The sequence below is a fragment of the Centroberyx affinis genome, unplaced genomic scaffold (genome assembly GCF_046629955.1).
Source record: "Centroberyx affinis isolate AG114_WGS23_722 - 3 ecotype Tasmania unplaced genomic scaffold, CSIRO-AGI_Caff_v1 ptg006282l_1, whole genome shotgun sequence".
NCBI lineage: Eukaryota > Metazoa > Chordata > Actinopteri > Beryciformes > Berycidae > Centroberyx > Centroberyx affinis.
Window position 1 is genome coordinate 96185 of NW_027283193.1, and position 22760 is coordinate 118944.

At 41.7% G+C, this 22760-nt stretch overlaps 1 protein-coding gene across 1 annotated transcript; it reads right to left on the bottom strand.

Moving 5' to 3' along the window:
- Positions 1 to 394: 394 nt before the first annotated feature.
- LOC139638324 (carnitine O-palmitoyltransferase 1, liver isoform-like) lies at positions 395 to 10113 on the bottom strand. The gene is made up of 7 exons (XM_071512434.1): positions 10075 to 10113; positions 8088 to 8252; positions 5954 to 6082; positions 4679 to 4834; positions 4188 to 4301; positions 3859 to 3951; positions 395 to 3397 (listed from the first exon to the last, which is right to left on the bottom strand). Exons 1-7 carry the CDS (start codon positions 10111 to 10113, stop codon positions 3257 to 3259), a joined length of 837 nt encoding a protein of 278 aa, XP_071368535.1. The 3' UTR covers positions 395 to 3256.
- Positions 10114 to 22760: the final 12647 nt, after the last annotated feature.

Genomic DNA, 22760 nt, shown 5'->3' on the forward strand with positions numbered 1-22760 from the left:
CCAGGGGCTACAAGATTTCCTTAAGGAATTGCATTGATTTCAAATTTTGCATTGAAGAAGTCGTACTGAATGAATACTTGAATCCGGCCACACGGGTTTTTTCCAAACTACACCGATTTAAAAGCTATGCGTTTATTGGTATAACTGTCACGGCCTCGGACTTTTAAAAAAAAAAAAAAACAGACAAAAATAGTTCCTGCTGTTTGCCAAGTCCGTTGTTCTATTGCTTTTAATACAATGTAGAGTGGAAATAGATGTGTGTGCTGCAGGGGGGAAAGGCAGAGTCATCAGCAGACTCTTCTCCCTCTTTCTCTCTCTCTCCTCTGCTCTCTTACTTTCTCTCTCCAGACCGGCCCCACCCCCCTCCCCCCCCACGCTGCTGTCCTCTTTTTCCCCCCCGTCTGCAGAGCTTTCCGGGAAATCCCAATGCGAAACAGACTTCGCTTCGATTTCTCTTCTCGGTGGAAGAGCGTCCACCTCGGAGGATGAAGGAACGTCTCCCAGAGGAACAGATGGTTTTTATGATGTAAAGATCTGTAAATCCCGTTTCTTTAGTTTCTTGTTCAATAAATCATCCAAGCGGTCCGGACATCAAAGCAGTTAACAAATGTTTCTGAAATGTTAACGAGTGAATTCTGTTTTGCGATGGATTTTCCCTCTTAAATGGTTGAGGTTGAATGATGACTCACTTACATAAATAAACTGACAAAGCAACAACACTGCATACCGAACAGCAGTAGTCCACATCAGACCCGAGTTGAATACACAGTGCAGTTCAGCCATGTCAAACACATACCACAGTAAAACAATTAGCTGAGCTGACATTCAAGAGTAAAAAAAAAGAGCAGTAACGACAAAAAATAATAATAAAAAAAAAAAAAAAACAGTTATTTCTTCTCTTCTTTTTCCTCCCTCCCTTTCTTTCTTCCTCCCTATGCATGGCATACATAAAACACTAGTGTTATATTGGGAGTATCGCCAGATCTGGGTCCGAATCCAACTTGAAGAATACATTCTCTCGGGTTGTTAAGTATGGCGAGAGATTAGTGCCAGCAGAGACGGTATTTGAAATTGGATGCGATAACTACTGAATTTAACTTTCAGCTCATTTCAAATTCAGTGTGTTTTTTCATTAAAAAATAATCCGAAATGATAGTTAAACGTTCAATTCAACTGCGATCGCTTTCAATTTCAAGTCATTTTGAAATCTTTATTTTCTCCCTTTTATTTAGCGATATCTTTTATTATTCTCCATAATCCTTTTAACCCTTTCTTCACCGTCTTGTATGCTGAATCCTATTTTGTATTCTTTCATCAAGAAATAATTGATGAAAAAATCAAAAAACAAATGCATTATTTGAAATTCAACAGTTCAACATGAGTATGACAAATTCAAATTCATGCAACGGAAATACAATCTGTCCGGGTACTAATCTCTTTCCACGGTGTAGTCTTGCCTGGGTCAATGGTCATGCAGAACTCTGGGTCAGTCTGCTTTTCATTAGTGTGAACAAAAGAACTGTCCTCAGATCAGATTTATCTGGGGGTCACTACACTCCTCCAAAACCTCCTGCACTCCAGAAGAAAACACTAAAAGATCAATGGGCTTTTATGCAACAGGGTTTCAACGAATTACAACAAATTCAAATTCCAAGCTGTGTTTTAATGGTGGCTGGCAGCCAGGGAGCTAGTTGGTGATCTGTCCTGTTACTAATATGAAGAAATTGCTTGAATGCACATACATTGGTAACTGTTGTATAAAAGCCATAACACCCTTTAGGACGTGCTTTACTTGCTGCATCACCATCGTTCCCATAATTACTGTACAAAAACACCCTCTGTGGAACTAAACATATTATTGAAAAGGCAGTAAGTAGTTAATAAATGACCCAGGTTCTGGTAGCTGGGATAAAAGTAAACATGAAAATTAACCGGGGGGGGGAGGGGAAACTGGCATTTTCAGACTGGCATTTTCGTCATCTAGCTTTTCAACGTGTCGTCCCGCTCTTTCCCTTCGTGTTTATTGAGATTTACCTCCTCCTCATCCATCGTTCTCTCCTCCAGCTGAACATAAAACTGTTCGGAATTGTTTTGGAAGGGGCCGAGTAGCACCGGAGCGTCATTTCGCACTGGTGTCTGCATACGACTTGAAAAACTAACTTCGGTTTCATTCAGATTTAAGGGCCTCTCGACTCTTTCCCCCTCGCTCCTCAGTGAGATTGGTCTCAATCTGGCACGACACGCGACGTGAAAAGCACCTCAGAAAATGAACAGTCCCTCGATGCGAATAAGCAAATGTCTGCGTGTTAATGGTAAATATCTGTCAAAACATATACGTTAATGCTAAACACATCTGTTAATATGAAACGTCTTTAAATGGGTGATGTGTGGATGAATGTAAATGTCCATAAATACACTTGAGTTTACAAAGAATCAGAACCACCTGCTCTTTCCGTGAATTCCACTGAATCCCGGTGAAAGCTGCGATCCCTTATGGATTTCTCGAATTAAAAAAGGACGATACCGGTGTTCTCATCTCTACCATCACTACCAACCATTTTCCAAAGCATACCATACCGTGTCAGATTTTGGAATATTTACTCGATTTCCCTGTTTAAAATCCTCTGCTGCTCCGGCTAACATTTCCTTCCCCCGGGTTTGGAAGTCGCTGACCTTTGAATTTAGTTCGTAAAAGCTTTTCTTCTGGGACTATTTTCTGCCTGGAGACTTACATGAGGAATGGTGCAAATCTCCTACTTGGTAGCTCGCCAGGTTTTTTTTAAAAGCAAGAAGTCAAATCCACATCATCCTTTTTCACGGTGCCAATGTTTACTCGTCGTTTGTTGTTGTTTGAAACGTGGCGGCCGACATTGAAGTCCCGGACGTCGGAGCTTCCCACCAGCGTGTGAACACATCACCGTAAAAGAAAAAACGATAAACTAGGGCGGGATGTTCCTTGTGGTGGATTACCTATCTCAAGCAAGTCTCTGCAAGTGTGGTATGCTTTGGAAAATGGTCAGGAGTAATGGCAAGTATACGTGACACCGGGATGGTTCTGTAAATCCATCTCAGTCAGAGTATGAGAACGCTTTTTAAAAACCTCGAGACAGGTGAGTCACGGGTTGCGCAACTCAACATAATGGGTTCTTCATGTTTTGTACACTCAGCAATGCGTATGTGTTGAGATGTGTTTCTGTTTAAGGGGGAGGATGGGGGGGGGGGGGGTGTCCACACGGGAAGAGACATTCACCCGTGCTCAGAGGAGCTTCTTGGACTGAGGCTGGGCCGGACCTTTGGAGGAAGAGGAGGAGGTGGAGGTTTTGGCTTCGGAGGAGGAGAGGAGAGCCAAGATGTCCTGGAGGGCGCGGCTGATCTGGGCCCCGAACCTGTGGGAGTCCTGAGAGAGAGAGAGAGAGAGAGAGAGAGAATGAGAGAGACGTGGCGGCGGGAGAAGAGACAAGAGCGCGGGGGAGAAAAAGAGGGGGATGAAGACGAAGAGGGCGAGACGGAGATAAAGGGGCGATAAGAGCGCGAGAGGAGGGGGCGGAGAGAGGAAGGGGAAACAGAGGAAAGGCAGGTAAGGTTATAGACAATACAATTAAAAAAACACATGACGCTGTGACATGTTGAATTCTCTGAAGGGAACTGAAAACAGAAAAAAAAGAAAAAACAATTCTTTGACAGACAAGAAAGTGAGAGTCAAACGCTATCCGTCAGAAGTGAAACTCAATCTGTGACTTTGACGTTTCTCTGTTCTGTGTGCTCCTGCGGTTAGAGAAGTGAGCTGGTGTGAAAACCGCACAAACCCTGTCCTGTGAAAAACGGAGGTGATTATCAAAAAGTAACGGGGTTGCTTACGGTCTCGTTGCAGGAGTGTTTGGAAGACACGTGGAAGTTGATCATATCTTCGCCCACGATGATGTAGGAAACGCCGTAACCGTCGTCTGCAACCTGGCATGACCACAAGGATCAGAGTAGATTAGTGTAAGCTTAATACAACAATGTGTGTGTGTGTGTGTGTGTGAGAGTCTTCTGCTTCTAAGTAAATACCATTACCCCAGAGGAATTAACTATATAACATCTACAGTGTGTTTGCAATCATAGCGCTTCAACCTCTGCTCAAATGGGGCTTACAACCAAAAGTGTGTGTGTGTGTGTGTGCGTGTGTGTGTGTGTGTGTTACTCACAGGTCCGAACCCCCCGCCCAGCGATATGAACTCGGGGTGGTTCTTCAGGTCGAAAAGCTCCATCTGCTGAACCGGAGTCTGGCTGGTGGAGAGACGCCACGGCTCCGACAAAACCTGGAGAGAGAGAGAGAGAGAGAGGCATAGAGGAAGAGAGGGAGGGAGATAAAGAGAGAGAGAGAGATAGATAAACAGGGAGAGAGAGGGTTAAAGAGAGAGAGAGAGATAGATAAAGAGGGAGAGAGAGGGTTAAAGAGAGAGAGAGAGATATGAGGAAGGGTGTTACGGAAAAATAAAGATAACGAGGCAGAGGATGAAGGCAGAGGGAGTTTTTTTAATGCGTCAATTCAACTCAATTTAACTTCAATAAATTGAATCTTAAGGAAAATCGGAGCTGCAGCCTGGGAATAAAACCAGATGCAAGGCTTGTGAAACTTTTGTTACTGTTACTACTGGAAACTGGTTACAACCTAGAATAGATACGAGCAGCTTACCTCTTTGAGGAAGGCGGAGTCCACCCCCAGGTATTTGGAGACCACATACAGGCAGAACAGGTGTCTGTCAATTCCGGCGCCCGTCATAGCCAGTCGGTACAGGTTCTGGTGCTTCTCCGCGGCCAATCGGAAGAGCCGCCTGCATTGTTCCGCCCCCTGTCCAACCAAAATCAAACGAACTCTTTGACATGCTTAAAAAAAAAAAATGGTTCTTGACAGTGGAATGCAGATGAAACAGCACAAGACACTATAGAAATGAATTCAAGCATAAGACAGCACGAATACAGGCTGGTGGGTGTGTAAGGCAGCCGATATAAACAGAAATGGAGATAAGATTGTTTCACCTTTTGGCAATGCCACAGGAACTTGCTGCCAATTTACCAAGCATGTGAATGAATAAGGGAAAATGTATTACGCCCTCTGAGCAATTCAGATTTCCTGAGGTGAAAGCCGAGGTCATACAACTGGTTTTTCCGAGTGATTTAGAATGCAAAAACCAGTGTGATGGCGGTCTTGGCATATCATTCTTGCAATAGAAATTTCAATTTTCAGAACTAAATGAGTCAGTGAGTCACAGTCAGTGAACAGACCTGAAAGTGAACTCAGCTGAACTGAATACATCAAAATGAACTGAGCTGAAACAAATTGATCTGACTTGGCCTGAATCAGCTAAATTGAGCTTAACTGAATCAATGAAACTTAAATAAGCTGAATAAACAGTATTGAAGTCAATTGTCCTGTTCAGAATCGATTGCATTGAAAAATTACCCTGAGCCGAATTAGCTGAAATAAACTTTACTTTAGTTTAATTGCACACTGGTAAAACATAAAAGCAAAGTGATAAAAACACAGTGATAAAATGTGATTGTGATGAGGGTTCTAAAAACCTTAAATAAAACAAGAGAATGAAAGAAAGAAAACAATGAGAAAACAAATTCAAAATGGCCAGCAAAGATACAACTGGATTGAAAAAACTGAATCTAAACTGATAACTGAAAGAACCAAAATGACCTGAACTGAACTAAAATAACTCGTTGAACTGAACTGATATGACTAGCTCAATTTCAACTCATTTTTATTTTTTGCAGTGTTGTTGAGCCCCTTGTGTTTTAGCCAAGTGGAGTTTTGGGCTCATAGTGCAATTGTGAGGGGAAACTGTGTCTTTGATGGTCGCACGAGCCTCAACGGAGCTTGGTGATTTTTTTTAATTTTTTTTTGGGGGGGGGGGGTTGAACTGTTCTTCTTCTTCTTCTTCAAAAAAAAAAAGCACAGTACCTCTCCGCTCTCCAGGGCCTTGACGAAGTCGCAGCTCTCGTTGGAGCAGGAGCGCACCGTCTCCGTCCGGCCCTCCCTGAACAGACGGGTCATGGAGGCCTCGTAGGTCAGGCAGAAGCCGCCGCGATCCTGGAGGAGGAGGAGGAGGAGGAAGGGAAGAGGAGGAGGAGGAGGAGGAGGAGGAGAGTCTGGTTAACGCTTCACCTCTCAGGCAAGTGCAGAGAGAACGGGAGGAGAGACGAGGAGGAGGAGGAGGAGGAGGGTGGATGACAGCATCTGCCGGGGACACAAGGATGATTTTGGAGTCTATGTTCTCAGCCAAGTAGACCCAAGTGTCAGATTTAATACAACCGCCGGTCTTTCCAGCACTTTCCACCCCCTGTTTTCTCTCTTTATCTCAACCCGGTTTCCTGGACACACACACACACACACACACACAATCTGGGTTTGAGCCCACTGGACTGAGAACATTCCTGAAGAGAAAGCCAAAGTGTTTTCCTCGTGGGTGGGGAAACATGGGAAACTGGCAGGTTTAGATAATGTCACTGCATTGATTTGCGGATTTGCCCACGGTTTCCATTACGCGAGGTGTCATGTGCCAACAATAGACCGATTGTAAGGGCAACAGGAAGTGGAAGGTTTCGGTTTCACTCTGTCGATGGCGTTGGCATCGCCATTAGTAGGATTGATATTAGCGGTCAGGGAGCGGGTCTGCCAACAGTCAGTGTACGACAGTAGTTATCGAAGAAGTCTCCATTTCCAGACATTTATCCTGCAGAATCAGTTTCACCAGCCAAAATAATTAATATGCATTTCATATTATGTCACCCTGCCGGTTTTCAATGATATTTTACGCATAGAACCGGATACTGTGTGAAACAAGAAAACCTTCACTCATTTATACAATGGATCTGTTATTGCTGTTCGGTGTCCTCACAGCTGCTGTGCGTCACCACATGGGAATAACATCGTTTTGCTTTCGTTTGATTGGCTCACAGTCAGAGAGAGTGTAATGTGAACAACTTGACTTTGTGATCGACACTGCGGTTTAGTTCATTTGCTTTAAAAGAGAGTGCACAGAGACTATTTGGCTGCTGTAATCGGTTTGTGTACAAGACAGGGTGCTGTGTTGCGCAATTTGGTAGCTTCAGCCAAGCGACCTGATTGGTCGAAGACGTGTTCTAACTGTTCCCATGAGCCCGTGTTCGGTGCTATGTCAACACCGGTGGTAACTAGGGAGCTAGGTAGGGATCTGTTGTCATGGCTTACTGCAAAATGATTTTCCGCAAATTCTTCTAAGATTAACTATCTATGAATGTTCACACCTTGGCTGCGACTTTTCACACTACTCCCACAATCCTCTCCTCCTCTTCACAAAGAAGTGTATGTCATCGCCATGGATCTCCTTATTGCTTGTGGCGTCTATACAGAATCTGTACTGTTTATTCCCATGTCTGGACAGCACGCAGACATTGACTTCTGTTGCATTAAAGCCATGATACCCCGCAGCATGTTCTTTACTGTGATGATCTTTGAATATTGTGAACAAGTGAAGGTGATACATTGTCCACCACTGTTGTGTGAGATGTGTGGCATGTTTCGAAAGCAAAACTTCCAGAGTAAACAGTATTTTATCTTGGATCTTGTAAATGTTTAATCTCCACTTCCGCCTTTGCTATTGTTTCCCTGTGTGTGTTTGTGTGTGTGTGTGTGTGTGTGTGTGTGTGTGTGTGTGTGTGTGTGTGTGTGTGTGTGTGTGTGTGAATGTTTGTGTATGCTGCCCAAGTGTTTGACCGCACGATTAATCGCCTATAGTCATATATCGGTATTTTACACAAGTAAAAATCGTTGAATATTAGCATAAGACAATATTGAACCATTTCATTTAACGTCCACTGTAGCTGAAAATAGTCAAAATGTTGATATGAAAGTTCACTAAAATAATTTATTCCTTGAATCAATGACACCAATATTTTTGATTAATAATCATAATGCCATTTGAGCCATAATCCTGCAGCCCTACTGTGTGTGCATGTGTGGATACATTGGAAAATGTTGGCAAATGTTATATATGTTTGTGTAACGAAGACTCCAGTGTGCGCTATGTATGTGTGTGTGTGTGTGTGTGTCTTACCCTGTAGTATGCCAGCTGTAAGCTGATCTGTATGAATGCGTCGGGGCTGATGCGGAGCTTCTTGATCCGGCCCTTTCCAAACTCCCTGAAGGGGAACACGTGGCAGTCCACATCGTCTGCCAGCGCCTGGGCAACAGCCAGGGAGCTGGACACCTGGGCCTGGACCTGACAGAGAGAGACAGGGAGGACCAGTGAGAACAACTGGAACCGAGGTGGTTAACAAGCTACATTGCGCTTTTACTGGCGTTACATTTGCCTTAAGGAACGATCGTATCTACGGTTTGTTTAGCTGTCCCAAACCATAGAGGAAAAGCTGGAGTGGGAACTTGAATGCCATTGTTCTCAGCTGAGCCAAACAAACCAAACTAAACCGCTCCAAACGTGGTCGGTGTGTGGTGGGTCTGGGTACTACTGGGCCGTTCTCACACTCCATCTAGACTTTGCTCCCTTCCAGGCCTCCAGATGCAAGCTGATGAGGTAATCGTGCAAGCTGATGCAAGTTGTGTGCTGTACGCCGCATATCAGGCAAACAATCTGGCAGCCGGAAACAAAATGGACACACACACACACACACACACACAGACTCTGTGCTCTGCTTCCTCTATGTCCAGACAGATTTATGAGTAATACTCACTGGTGTAACATGCTTTGTCAAAGATTCATGCGATTCCCTATCATTCACAAAACGAGCCACATTTTCAGATATGGGGGGGGGGGGGGGATAAATTATTATTCTTTTTAATTCAGTGAATTGAATTGGGAAATGTAATCTTCCTTTGATGGGACACACTGGACAAGTGGCCCTGTGGTTAGTGGTGCTGGCACTAATACTGGAGTATTAAGTGACACACACACACACAAACACACACACACTCATCATGGTGACTTGGGAATTCTGCATGCGTACTGTAAACATGCTGGAGTTGGAAAGGGAAGTTCAGACCGCAGTACAAAGGAAATAGGCCTATTGTTCACCAGGATATTAATTTAAGGAATAGCTCACCCAAAAACGACAATTCTGTCATCATCTACTCCCCCTCATGCCAAATGAAACACAGGTGAAATGTGTTAGTCCATATAACACACAGGGAGGTTGCCAGCACACCTTGGTAGCAGCCTTCTCCGAAACAACTGAAGTCAATAGGGACCTGTTCTTTAGAGCTCCACAACAAAAACAGCCAAACAATCACACTGTGAATAGAAAGACCTATACACCATTATTTGTTGCAAATCAATCAGCTGTAGTTCAGATTTGCACTAAATGATGGTGTAAATATACTGTAGGTCTTTTTGGAACTCTGAAGAACTGGTCCCCACTGACTTCAGTTGTTTTGGAGAAGGCTGCTATGGAGTTGTGCTGCAACCTCCCTGTGTGTTATATGAACAAACTTCACCTGTGTTTCACCTGGCATGAGGGGGAGGAGATGATGACACAATTTTCATTTTTGGGTGAACTATTCCTTTAAAAGTTGACATTGCGCTGCGAGCCAAGTCCATTTCTTTTAACGCTGAACAAACTGAACTACTTCCATGTGCTAAATCATGTAGCTTTGACATCTCAAAACAAATACAACCACAGTGACACAGTGCAAACAAATGCCCATTACACTCCATGAGAGTATTTTATTAGCATTTACTAGAACTGTGGGGAGCAAACCACAGTCTGAACATCAGCCCAGACTGTGATTCATATTCTTCATATTCAGCTATTTCCTCATGTCCTGTTAACTGGAATGAAGACCAGTGAAGACACATTAGAGTAAAGATATATACTGTAGCATTAATGGACGTGAATTTATCGCTCCACTGACGAATCCCCTCAGCTGGCTCTTTAATCCCTGAAGGAATGGCAGAAGTGTTTGTTTTTGAGGTCTACTGAGTCACATGGATTGATACTAAAGAGTACAGTTCAACTCAAGCTACTGACGTTAGTACTCAGGATCTGAATTAGGCCCAAGGCATCAAGAGGGTCCAGAGAAAACCTTACTAGGCAGATCTGTTTATCGTCATCGTTGCCTTTTTCCATCGAGACAGAAGAAACCTCGCGGGTGGGAACAGTTGCCAGTGTGATGATGCGTTTCCCCTACATCCCAGCTCCCAAACACACACACACACACACACACACACAGTTGCATGGCCCTCGTATTGTACAGTTTAGGCCGGGATCACGGTTGTCAATCAGACTCATTCAGAAAAACAGGCGAGGAAATCCCCCCCTGACGCCCATGAAATGCCTAGCAGAGCGAAAAGAAGAACGAGGCAGAAGACAAGGCTATGCCAACTTCCTTTGACCTTCGTCTCTATCCATCCTTCCTCTATTTGTCTAATTAGCCCACTCACATCCGTGTCTTATTTGGGTCGTGTTTGTTGGCCCGGGGACAGCAGTTCAAGCAAGGTTTGGCACTAAACTCTGTATTTTAGAAAAAAAAACAACAACGTTATAATAAACGTTAAAGAATCTAATTACACACTTTACATGCGCTTCAAAATTGATCGTGGGAAATGTAAACTAGACAGTTAGTAGATGGGCTGTTATTCTCCTTTCACAGTCTTCAAACAAACTCTTTAAAAAGCTACACATTTTCCTCCTTTGAGTGCGTGTGTCTTTGTTGTCATGTGTTTCTGATACACGACCGACCGGCTAGGCAGGCGAACTGCCAGATCTGAGCGAGAGTGCTGGGGAAAATCCCTGACTCTCCCCACAGCGCAGCGCACATCTTCTGGGTGCAAAGTCCCAAGCAGCTCCCTGCTTGGGAGCCGGGGGGGGGGGGGGCGGGGGGGGGGGGGGCACCGGGGGACTTTCGAGGGTGGAAAGCACCTCAGATTTCAGACCGCGGGTTTGGTTTGTTTGGTTAGTTACTTCCAACGGTTAATATTTACACCGACCGCGTTGAATTATGAGCATCCATGCACTGTAAAAAAAAAAATATCACAACAAAATATTTTATCTAGTGTATCTGGTATCTAACCCTTAAATCTTGTTTTTCCTCAAAGCAAGTGAAGAACAAGCGATCTGCTTTATTTCAAATTATTGCGACTTGTTTTAGGTTTTGGATTTGATGACATGCAGTCTAAAAATATCAATCTTAAGAAGTCCTTTAATCCGGTATAAGCATAAATAAATCAAATTATCTAATCCCATTGACAAATTTTTCTTAAACTGGTGAAAAATATCTACCAATGGAGTGAGATAATTTGCCTTGTTTCCAGTGCAAATCAGCTTATCGTATTCTTGATACTATTTAGCCTTGTTTCAAGCCACTGACACTTGAATATGACACTAAACAACATGTTATGATGGACTTTTTAAATGCATATTATTCCATATTCCAGGAACCCGGAAATGGCTTTTTCCCTTTTTGACCCCATTTGCTTTTTTGTAATGATGGTGATAGGCAACTGTTACACCTGTACACATGCCCACACACATTAACACACACTTTCGAAAAGAATAAAAAATAAAAAATAAAAAATGAACACTTATACCCACATGCAAAACAAAAACACACACACAAATGCACACACACCTACACACCCTCCATCAGGTCGACATGGGTTTTTTTTTGGACTTTGGTCATTCATCAATGGTTAGCCCGGAAAACTGAGATGGAATGTTCAGTATGATACGGGTATCGTTTCATTGAGTGATTTTTCTGTACTCATCAGTTTCTGTTGAACTGGTTAGTGGAAACAAAATGGCATGCTTTTGCCCGCTCACTTTGACTGCCCTTCCTCTACTCCCACACATTCTGTTTATTTCTTTCTGTCTCACTGTACAGCGTGCTCCGTCTCTACCTCCCTTTATCCATCTCTCACCGCTCGTCCCCACGCTTCCCATGCCGGAGCAAACGGGGACATCCGCTCTTTGCGACAAGAAGCAGAGTTTGAGAAACAAGCAGGGTCACTCTTTGGCATTCCGCTACCGATAAGGCGATATCACCTCCCTACCTCGTGCTCCCTCCCTTTCATCTCTCCAGCCTTTTTTTTTTTTTTTAATTCCTCCCCTCTTTAATCATCCCTTGATTTCTCTTCATCAAAAAGATACACACTGCGGCTTTAATGTAGTTATTTAGTTGGGAGACAAGCATCACCAGACTGCTCGGCTCTGTCTGATTGTGAAATTCTTTCTGCATACCTTTCCTACCCTGACCCTGCACTATTGTTATCTTTGATTATTATGTTTTTCTTGTAACAATCGAAAAGTTTCCCGCAGGTGTTTATATTGGCGTGGAGGAAAGGAAGAGAAGGCTCTCGTGCAGAGTTAGATAGTGAAACCCTCTACAGGGTGAGAAACCCTGCATACTCAATGGGAGGATGAACACTGATCTATTATTGTCTGCTGCTCATACCCGCAGTGCACAGTAGTATGGGTCAGATGTTCATTTCAAGTATAGTAGGCCTATGTGCAAAGTTGGTAAGAAAATACATGCTTGGCACGGTCTCTAAGTACTGTGTAACTTTGTAAGCTGCTCATTTATCTCGGCAAAAATACAACCTAGAAAAATACGGCCAAACCAGCTTTGATGGGGAAAACGAATGATTTGCTGGGGAGGTTTGCTCGGGCATGGCAGGTCGGACTGGTGGTTAGAGAGCCTATCCCATAACAGAATGATTGCTGGTTTGATGCCCACGACAGCCACATGAGCCATCAAAGCGTCCTAGAGCAAGACACCAAACCCCTCTTTATATCTTTTAATTTATCGGGCATGTTGTTTCCTCCTTACGTTCCATGGCCCTTTCTCCATATGCGTTCTTGTCTTCCATGACAAATCTGGCTTAATATCTCATGGCCTCAGTATGATAACAAAAAAAAGAACTCTAAGGACGGAGGTCGCATAGTAGGCACCTGGAAGTTAACTTGCCAACCGCAGATGCATTGGGCGGTGACTTGGCTGAGGTTTTTGAGTTTTTGAGTTTGAATGGGAAGCCCCCGAGATTCATTTCAAGAATGAGACGTCACGCCCAAACGGTGCGCCGGTCTAGAGCACGGAGTCACTTAATTGATCACGCGGCCTCAAGCACACATCGACTTAAAACTAGTACTAACAAGTCTTCTGTTCTTGGCGTTCTTGGATGTGATAATCACCTCCAATCTCGGTCTCATCCTCCTCAGCTGCCCCGTCTCTCTGTGTTTTTTCTCCCTCAACAGGCTCCTTCCTTCCTGCTGTCTGCACTTTTTTTTTTTTTCTCCCTCGGGTTGAAAATGGAACTGTGGTTCAGGCCCGGCCGTAATGACACAGCCCACTTCAATTGAACGCCGAGCATTCCTGGACGCCGAGTGCCCCGTAAAGGCCTTGCAAATGAGTTTGTTTACTGCCGGCGCTCGGTGAGTCGAGGCTGCAGTTGGCCGCTTTTTGGGCAAACGCCGATCCCTGAGTGTACTTTTCCTTGCGAGGGAGAAAGCGTACCCGAAAAAAAAAAAAAGAAGCGTCGGGGGCCGTTGCGGGCCGAGGGGGAGCAGGAAAAAAAAAATCTGGGCGGGGTAAGTAAACAAGCAGTTCCTCTCCCTCTGTAACGACTAGTCCTGTGCCACTGAATCACTGTTTAAACGTCAATCCGATCCCGGGAAGATGCCCAGTGTTTAACAAGATAAGTTCCCAGGAGTGTGTGTGTGTGTTCCCTCGCCATCCACCTCTTTCTCCCAGGTCGTTGGCCCTTTTAAATATCACTGAATTTCAGTACTCAAATATGTTTTACCTACCTGCCTACTTTCGACAGCTGTTCAATATATGCATCCACGCCAAAGCTTGCACACACACCTTTACTTTTTCCAGATTTTGTTTTCACTTAGAAATCTATGTGAAGGTAACTGCATGAACACAACATCTGCAGTACTGAACTTGTTGCAAGACTCAAACAGTTATGTAAGCCACTGGAAAGAGAGAATGCAAAAAAAAAAAAAAAAAGTAGCTGTAGTTCAGTGTACAGTATGGCACTAACACTGTCAGGGTTAGGGGAAATGGCATAGGCTAAATTATGAGTCTGCAGTTTGAGCTTTCAGGAAGTCAGTTCACAGCCTGATGAAATGCAGTAGGGAGGCAACGGAGGGGAAAACCACTTAACCCTGCCTCAATTCAGGAGTACCACCGCCCAGACGCATGCACACACGAATAAACTATCTATCAGGTCTAATCTGAATGCCAAACACTGTGGGGCTCATTCATACAACTTCATAAAATTACGTGTTTCTCTGGGTTTGAACATTGTTGGAAACATTTGGGATCATGTAAGTACACGACTCAACAAAATATATAACATAGGTCTAGTCGTTTTTAGATACACATATTTTTTTTTTTTACATATTTAACAACTTGTCTACGCCTGTCTGTCAGTACAATGGGCCGTATAGTGGTGTCAGAATCTTCTAACCTAACCCTTGCACTGCTAATGCTGCAATCGCAATGACGGCCGTGATAAATGGAGTCATATCAGATGGAATGTGGCTTTTATTACCGCAATCAGAGCGGCAATCAATAATCCTTCATACTTCATACACTTTTTCACGTTTCCTATGAAAATGAATGCCCCTAGGACACAAGCTAACTACTGTATAAAATACTGTCCGACAAGCCCCAGTGTGCGGTCTGGCCCTCCGAGTTGGGCTCCACCATGACTCGTGCTATTACACCGTAAGTGCCGAACAAAAGAGACTGTTATCTTTCCAGACTCCTCACTTTCTTTGCCTCTTATCAGCAGAGCACCCTCATTCCCCCTCCACACTCCTGCTAATTTAGACTCATCAATTGTGATTATGACAGGAAGCTGTGTGTGGTTTCTTGTCAATGCCATTACCCCATGGCTGTGTGCCACTGATTATGATTCTGGCCATAAGAGCACCAGAACAAAATGATAAAACCTTATTAGGAACGCTACTACACACACACTACTAGCCAACTTTTGCCCATTTATTGTGACGAAAACGAACAATTTTCCAGTCCGACGTGGATCTTCATCACGTGAACCGGTTTTTTTGTTGGTCAAAATAAACGGTGGATAGGCAGCTTATAATATTTGGGTTTTAGCAATGTTCTCCTCGCTCACGTCCCGACACTGGAACTAGACTGGACCTGCGTACATATCTCGGCTCGATGCCATAAAGATGCATTAGCTTGCCACTTAAAAGGGTGGGCTTGACTCATTGTTAAAGAATTTTGTTTGGAATGGAAAGCGACCGCGCATTAAGTGGTCAACCCTGCAAAGAAATAAGTCTCAAGGTGGGTGGGCCTGCCCAAATTTTAAGCTTTATCATTGGTCTTTTGTGCTGCGCTCTTTACACTACTGGTTTGATACAGAGATGCATTGTCCTTGGAAATACTTAGAACAAGAGCTGGTTTCACCCTTAAGGCTCCGGGATGTGGCCTTCTCTGGGCTAAATCATAGGAAATGTACTGTACAATATGGACCAATAATATCGTACACAATACAAACCATGGCAAATGTGGAGAGATACCTAGGCTTCAAGTCAAAATGGCACAAACATTCACCTATCTGGCATAACTTAAATCTGTTGTCAGATGGCAAACCCTTTGCTGTGGAATCATGGGCCCAAAAAGGCATAAGAATATTGGATGATGTTTCAGGTCAGCAATCAATTCTTGACTTCCCAGACTTGATATCCCGCTTTGGTATTTCAAGAAACTCGTTATTTTTCTACTTTAGGCTGAGATCAGCTCTTAGGGCATACAAAGTTCCCTGGGGACCAGACTTAGCTAATCACCCCATAGTGTCTTTGATAGAGAAAGCACCACAAAAGGGGATAGTCTCTTACATTTATGACTGCCTTATGTCACATCCCTCTGCAAAAATATCTGGGTTTAGGATGTGGGAGAACGATCTGCCCCAGTGTGAAGGGGTCATAGACTGGAGTGTTGTATGGGATAATGTCTTTTGCGCATCTAAAAACCCAAATCATCAGTTAATTCACTATAAAATCTGTCACAGAACATACTTGACTCCACGTAAAAGACACTTGATGGGTTTGGCCCCCCACCCATACTGTACATTTTGTGGTCAGGGGACTTTGGGTACTCTGATGCATGTCTTATGGGAGTGTCCAGATGTGCAAAGGTTCTGGGTTGAGGTAGTGAAAAAGGTGTCTAACTTGGTGGGAAAACGCTTCCCCTTAGACCCTGTTCTCCTCCTGTTGAGTGACAACTCCAGGTTCGAGATCTCAGAGAGAGAGCGCAAACTTTGGTTGGCTGGCATGACGGCAGCAAAAAAAATCATAGTTTTACGTTGGCTACCTCCCCACCAATTGTCATTAAAGCATTGGTTACAAGCTCTCCTTGATGTGATATACTTGGAGTTGTCATCAGCAAGGGTTAATAGTGTTAAAACACAAACATTGGACATGTGGAGGAATGCTGCCGAGAATGTTAAAACTATGTTATTGGCATGAATTTAAAGTGTCCTTTTGAATTTTCACCCCCCCTTTTTCTTTTTCTTTTTCTTTTTCCTCTTTGTATAACTGCAATTTTACTTTGTATGTACTTAATACCCTGAGCCTGATTATTTTACATTTAACTGGATATTGCTTCTTTTATTTTAGGACCTGTTCTCTCTGTTTTGTGTGCCCCTTGAAGGGAGGGACAGTTGGTGGGAGGGGGGTGGGGGGTAGGGGGTGAAATGTAATGTAATCTGCACTATTCTGTATGCTCCTATGTATGTCATTCACCCTCTAAAAGGGAAACTTAAAAATCTAAAAATAAAAAACATTTAATTACAAAAAAAAAAAATTATAACAGACTCAAAACTGTAAAAAAAAATAAAAAAAATAATAATAATCAAAATTGCTGGAGGAAATCATGATCAAAATTGATTTTAATGAATTAAAACAATTTTTTTAAATGTTTTTAGTAAAAATGTATTTGTGTTTGACATTGAGAAGACAAAAAAGGAGTGTTGTATCAACTACCAGTTATAGAGTTGAATTTCCTACCAGTGCTAGCAAAAAAAAAAAAGGGAGTGTGAGCAACTCTGTTTAAGCGAAGATATTTGGTAACGCTTTATTTTCCGGGTCCGCAATTTCCTAATAATTTCCTAGAAAAGGAACTGTTATTTTCTTAGGAAGTTTCCTGGAAAGAACCATAATGTACCATTATGTACTAATTACAGGGATAATAGAGAAGTTCAATGGTAGTTGGTAAGCGATTTCTTCTGTTGTTTCCAAGACAGAACCATGAAATTATGTAGTAGTTACATAGAAAACTAGAAATTAACTAAAATTAAGAATTCAACAAATAACTATATTATATAATGAATAATATATAAATAATAGCTTCTGATAATTGACCTCTTCCTATTACTTTTCCAATAAATAGTTTATAGTTGCAGTTCTTTCCAGGAAACTCTTTTAGAAATGTACAGTATTTTATCGACTCCACCAGACTGCTTACATTTTCTGTATAACTACTACATCATTTCATGGTTCTTTCCTGGAAACTTCCTACAAAATTAACAGTTCCTTTCTAGGACATTATGAGGAAATTGTGGACCCAGAAAATAAAGCAGACATTTTAATGTGCAGCAAAGCTGTACCTGTGGCGAAGTTTCTCCCGGGCCTCAAACTCAAAGGGTATTTCCTCCCCAGGCAGCACCTCCCTCCACTGACTGATGTTGTGAGTGTCGTCTGTTCCTGTACCGTGGACGTCCGAGATGGAGTCAGCACTGCTGCTATGGGACAGCGCCACCCTGCGGGGGACATGGCATTACATGGGACTGTGGCGTTTAGACACTCATCTGACATAAATTTCCACACTGAAAGCGCTGTTTGGTCTGTCAACAGGGGAGCGCTTCACTACATTGAACTTAAATGTAAATTTGAATTGATGCAAGTTCCTCAAAACAACAGCAACAAAAAACGATGCATGATATCTCCAGGTACCAGCAGAGATGGCGATGGGTACACTTACCTTGTGGGGGTGGTAGTCAGAGTGGCAAACCACATGGTACATCCTGTGTGGTTGCGCAGGGCGTATGGCACGAAGGGCTGCCTCCTCTTGGACAGCTTGACATCTGCTGGAAATGAAAATGGTCAAAGTCATAAAAAAGAAAAAATCAAATCAAAGAATTCATGACTTGCAATGTTGATTACAAACTGTAAACAGTGATGTGCTTGCTTTTTTCTTGGATTGCAAGACATGCAAGCCAACATGACATGAGCGACCTGAAAAAACTGTATTTCCAAAAAGGCAACTTTTCTGGAATTGAGAAAACTGCTAATGCATGTTTGTGAATTTCCATTCATTTGTCTTTGGGTTTGCTTGGTCCAAGGCTCACTTAGCATGTTCTATACCAATGTGCAGCCATCAATACATATGGAGTCAACTATGAATTACATGTATATAAAAACAAATGGCAATTTGGAGATAAAAACAGAATGTATTGTCATGTCCAAATAATATACCATTGACATAGTATTTCAAATGCTATTGAACGAAACACACAAATGTTATGCATTCTGGTATTATTAAAGGAATGCAATGACTTTTTGGCATATGAACTTTTTACCTCCTTACCATACCATATGAACTCCTTACCATTCTGCAAAGAAAGACTGGTAGCAGTTTTACCTCTGTGTGTCCAGTATTAATTTATTTGGCTATGCTAACCCTTTAGCACACAGTAGAAGTTTAGTGGATGGCAAACATTTGTTTTGCATCATTCCAAATATATTATAGCACAAAAATACTGGACATAAAGACAGTAAACTCAACAAAAAGTATGTGCATTCCTTTATATTCCATGGGAATCTAAAATTAACTGATTAAATCAAACCGTAATAAAACACTACGCACAATATCAAATGCTGCACAATGCACAACAGTCAAAACATAACTATTGTGCCATAATGATATGCTCATCAGTTGAATTAGCTGAGTTTTATTACAAGTGAATTTTAGACTCACACACCAAGGCAAGTGGCCATGTAGTGGAAACAAATGACAATGGTGAACCATGCTCTTATGACACGTTTGCCTTTGATAAGACAAAATAGAAAAGAAACTCAAACAGGTCTTTTGAAACAGAACTTGAAAAAGAGGAAAAGGCGGGAAATGCTAGCACTAGCTTGAAATCTAACAAAACTTCAGATGTCTATGTTGTTTGTCCATGTGGGATGAGGTTGTTTTAACTGATTGTTGGAGCATGAAATGCAGAACAAATCTCTGTGCAAACAGACATTGAAGTACTGTCTTATCTTATCTTAATAACCTTTTAAATACTACAGTCATTGGCAGTTAAACCTGCAACACAACTGAACATTTAATCCAACAAAATCACGTTCCAGTGAGGTAGAATTACGTTATCTTAGTTTTGGTGTCACCAAAACATTTTTCGGGAGCTGATTATTATGGGAGAACATTTGACTTGTAGTCTACAACATCATTCAGTTGTGCAGCAGATTTAAACAAACTGTAGTCCCAAGCACCAGACAGGACTCCTGCTGTATTGCCTTCAATTCCTTTACATTCCAGTTTTAAGAATTCTTCACAGCAGCATTTCTTAAACTATGGGTCAGGGTCCAAATGGGTGGCAGGCCTGTTGCGGTTGGGTCCCAAAACTACAAGCGTCTGTTTTTATGAGCCAGGATCTCATTCAAAACCAAGGTCCAGATTCACTGAGGCTGTGTTGCAAGGGAAATCTGTGCATTTTTTTTGCACCGCTGTTGCTTAAGTTAAGAGCGCAGAGTTGTCACCTATTCATCTTTCTATTCATTCACAGTGATTTTTGAAAATCAAGCTGTGGTGCAAGCAAGCCCTTAAAATGAGCACTGTGCAAGCAAATAGCCCTCTTCATCAGCAATTGCAAGAATAAACTGTATGCTGCAGGTTTGAGACTAATCCACCTAGACTGACACCCTTACACCCTAAAGCCTCTTCATAATTGGAGTATTTGCCTTATTTGCTCCCCACTTCTCCATTCTGAACAGGCAAACTCTATGCACAAAGTCTTAACGCCACCTTTCAAAAGATTGTATATATGCTACAATGATCTGGGGGAGTTGGTGTTGCAAAGTGTTGGTGAATTGACTGCAATCTCAATTTGCATCACCTCACCTACAAATAAATATTATGTGTACAATTTACATATGTTTGACCACAGATGCAAAGAGGATTTTTTGACCAGCGCTGTTAGGTAGCTTTCCACTCATTGGGACTCATTCACGAAACATGAGCACGATCAGATTTCATCTTAAAGTGCACTTATGTTTCCAAGAACATTTTGGCATTTATCTTTTTTTTTCTTACCTGAATTGCATTTTGATACGATCAAAATGTACGTGTGGTTGGTAAAATGCGTGAGGGCAGATAAGCTGAAGAGGTTTCTACTCAGAAAGTTTAATTCTTTATGCAAAGTCACTTTAAGTAACTAGATGGCACTCAGTTATGGAGGACCACAAGTGTCACGGAAATAGTAATAAAGCATTCCATTAATTAATAACTAATTGTACAATAAAAATAGGCATTAATACATTTTTTTAGTTTTTTTAGTTTACAAATTAATTTATTAATCTATGAATAAATAGACTACAGATTAAAAAAGTAATTATTATTTGATATTTTAATGGGCAATAAAAAGAGGAATTATAAAAAGAATTTGCAAATTAAATATTAATCCATCAATTAATAGTTCACATTAAAAAGGGATTTACAAAAACAACCATAAAACAGTCAATAAGTACATCATTTAAAAATACATTAATGAATTCATAATGGAATTTGAAAATCTATTTGAAAATGCAGTTTAAAAAGAGAAATAAATAACTGGATTCACAAATTGAATTAAGAATACAGATTTTAATCTGTATGCAAACTAAGCAAATCGAATCGCTAATAGGAAAAGGAAAAGCAGCGGGGAAATGGAAATGCATATGGGAAAGGAAATTACCCTTTTAAATGCCTGATTAAAATCTGTATTCTTAATTCAATTTGTGAATCCAGTTATTTATTTCTCTTTTTGAACTGCATTTTCAAATAGATTTTTAAATTCCATTATTTATTTATAAATTCATTAATGTATTTTTAAATGATGTACTTATTGACTGTTTTATGGTTGTTTTTGTAAATCCCTTTTTAATTTGAACTATTTATTGATGGATTAATATTTCATTTGTAAATTATTTTTATAATTCCTCTTTTTATTGCCCATTAAAATATCAAATAATGAATTACTTTGTAATTTAGTCTATTCATAGATTAATAAATTAATTTGCAAACAAATGTATTAATGCCTATTTTTATTGAACTATTAGTTATTAATTAAATGCTTTATTACTATTTCCGTGACACTTGTGGTCCTCCATACTCAGTAGAGCGCATACCTCCGCCAAAAGTTAATAATTTTTTTTATTCCACATTACCGACTTGTTTCACATCAGGAGATGCACTTTTCATTTTCTTGACCTGAAATAGGACATGAGATATGCCTGTTCAAATTCTAGCCTTCTTTTAAGCATTTTAGCCGATTATCTCGACACCACATGGCCATTCAGCTCTATATCTCTTCAGTGGCCATTAGGGCTGCCCTTCTACCACTGGACCAAGTTTTGGAAAAATTGTCAGAGTGGTTATGTCTAAACCGGAAATGAGCTCTCCAGTGCCATCCATGCCTCCATATTGTTTGATTGGTCCAATAATGGAGAGCTTGCCTGTTCTTCTGTCTGCTGATAGGTACACAAAGTTTGATGGTGTTATGTATAGCCACTCGGAAGTTAAATGCCTTTTTATGAGAAGCCCCCTGTGGCCAATCGGTGTGAAAAGTTAATCAGTTCTTCCTTGCCCCATGACCAAACTTTCCACAAAGTTTCACATAAATCCGTTAGTTATCCTGCTAACAGACAGACAGATGGCTCAGGGCGAAAACATTACAGACCTCATATTGACAACAAAATGTGCTTACTGATAATACGCATATTAACAAAGCTATGCCTATTTGAACAAATTCATAGGCAATTCTATTCAATTGGAAACACATTTAGCCGATTGACCAAAGTGATTGATTATGATATAAAGACCAACGAGCGCGCAGCCAACCCCAACAATGGCACATTTGCCGTTACTGGAGCAGCCTGAGGACCATAATATACCAGTCCCATATTCTGCAGTAGAACAGACTCAAATAAAAAGAGATTTCCATGCTATTGTTTACGGTGGCCAAGATGTGTCGAATGAACTGCATATCCAAAACACTTTGCAAATTCAAAAAACACAAGCGCATTAAAGGAAAACACAAATGCAAAAGCCACAACACAAACACAAAAGCCACAACACAAATCCACATGTGCAGGCAATAATAGTCCACCGGCAATAATAGTTGGCCCGTTTCATTGTCAACATCCGTTGTTGCTCACTTCCGTTGTTATGTTGTGGCCTTTGCATTTGTGTTGTGATTTTTGCATTTGTGTTTTCCGTTAATGCACTTGTGCTTTTCAAATTTGCAAAGCGTTTTGGATATGCAGCTCGTTCCACACGTCTTGGCCACCGTAACTGTTGGCCTGCCAAACATCATAGGAGGAATAGACTGTAGGCTACATATGTGCGCGTCAAAGCACTGTCTCCAAAAGCATTTCCCTATTTAGATCGCAAACAACACCACTCCATAGGATTCAATTACCAACCTACAGCTCCTAAATGTGTTTTTTTACTGGCCTGGAGGGAGCCATGACTCGGTGCT